This window comes from Orycteropus afer, unplaced genomic scaffold, assembly GCF_000298275.1.
Source record: "Orycteropus afer afer isolate SDZICR_OR568_19922 unplaced genomic scaffold, OryAfe1.0 scaffold00360, whole genome shotgun sequence".
Classification (NCBI taxonomy): domain Eukaryota; kingdom Metazoa; phylum Chordata; class Mammalia; order Tubulidentata; family Orycteropodidae; genus Orycteropus; species Orycteropus afer.
In genome coordinates this window covers 2275515-2277341 of record NW_006921947.1, presented here as the reverse complement: position 1 = coordinate 2277341, position 1827 = coordinate 2275515, and the positions used below count along the sequence as shown (strand labels likewise).

General features: G+C 37.9%; 1 protein-coding gene across 1 annotated transcript in view; it reads left to right on the top strand.

The window, feature by feature from the left end:
• Nucleotides 1–239: 239 nt before the first annotated feature.
• FANCB (FA complementation group B) overlaps nt 240–1827 on the top strand; it is a gene marked incomplete at its 5' end in the record, with an annotated part of 136161 nt that continues 134573 nt past the window's right edge. Inside the window, one exon of the mRNA XM_007952842.2 lies at nt 240–1163. Coding sequence (XP_007951033.2) covers nt 240–1163 — 924 coding nt within the window. The remainder of the gene's footprint in view (nt 1164–1827) is intronic.

Sequence of the window (1827 nt, the reverse complement as noted above, 5' to 3'; positions counted from 1 at the left end):
GGCCAATTGAGTTTTTTAAGAGATATATTTTTGATAAATTTTGCATTGTTAAAATGGTATTTTAAAAAAACTTAAGAAGATTCACTTGATGGAATTATAGTTATCTATGTGATAGGTCTCTAAAAGAAAAAATTAAAAAAAAAAAAAAACTCTGCCTACTTCTTTTCATTTCTTTTTTAGGTTTAAAGGATCAAGTGAAATCAGTTTGCAAAAAGCACATCAACACAAAGACTTGATATTGTGGCCTGATCAGCAAACCAGCAATGCCATCTAACCAACAAGAAGGACTCTTAAGTTACAATGGGGAAGTCCTTGTTTTTCAGTTGTGTGACAGAGAGCTTGCCCATACAGAAGCTGCAAAAACACCCATATTACGTGTCAGAAGAATGATGTTTGACAAAGGAACAAGAACATTTGCTCAGAAGTCTACTGGATTTTTTAGCATGGAGGAAGAAAATGCAAATTTTAAAATTATTTTTTGCAGCTGTGTGTCTGACTTCAGGACTGGACTTAACCTCCCTTATGTTATGATACAAAGAAATAAGGAGAATGTTCTAAAATATTTTCTACTGTTGCTTCACAGTACCAATGAATTTGAAAAGCGATGGAGTTTTAAACCAGGCTGTGAATTGAAGGATGACTTAAAGGTCCTTAATGGCCCTTTAGTTTTATGGAGACATGCCCAGACCGTCTTCTGTATCTCTTCCAAAACTGACACAGTTGTTAGTGTGCCAGTTAACCTTTCTTCTGTCATGTGGGCAGGGGAGATTGAAAATCTGGGTATTGTTTTATTGGGATGCACAAAGAATACTTCAGACTCAGATTGTGCTATTTGGGATAACAAATTCTGTGTCTATTCTCTTGACCGTCAAGAAATATTATCTGATACATATGTTATCCCTCATGCTTACAGCAGTGTGGTAACTTGTGTGCATGTCTGTGCAGCTGAGTTAGTGAATAACCAGTTAAGAATGTCTCTGATTGCCCTTACTCAAAAGAATCAGCTGATTTCATTCCAAAATGGTGCTCCTGAAAACGTGTGCCAGCTTCCATCTGGAGATCCTTGCACAGTTCAACTTATGGATTCGAGTGGAGAAGATTCCCTTGTCATTGTATCCTTTAGGTCCAGTGATGTTTGTGCTGTTTGGAAAAAGAACTTTGAGGTACAGTACTTTTTATTTTTTATTTTTATTACTATAAAAGATTTCAAACAGAAACAAAGACTACTGCAGTGAATTCATGTGTACCCATACCCTGGCTTTAAAAACTATCATCTAATGAATGGTTAATCTTCTTTCTTTCTTGGGTACAGTACTTATGCTCATAATGATTCAATTAGTGTAGTCATAGGATTGAGACCTTTACGCATTCCTGCTCTCCATAGAAAGAGCTCTGGTGGTGCAGTGCCTAAGGCATTTGACAGCTAACCAGAAGGTTAGTGGTTCAAACCCCCGAGCCACTCCACAGAAGGAAGATGAGGCAATCTACTACCATAAAGATATATTGCCTTAGAAAACCAATGGGGGTAGCTATGAGTTGGAATCGACTCAATGGCATTGGGTTTGTTTTAGTTTTGGTTTGGACTCTCCATAGAGTTCATCCTGATATCTTGTCATTGAAATCATTCTTTTAGTGTTGTACTTGAAAAGGAAAAACACATGCATTAGTTATTGCAAAAACGGCAAGGAGGCCACATGTTCTGACCTCCTCTAATCCCACTAGAGAAAGACAGAATTACTATCAATAGCCCAAGGCCTATTCCTGAGAGGCCAGACATGCTGCCTCCCTCCAGTCTTTTCTCCAACCATTCCTCCCAAAGCACCCACC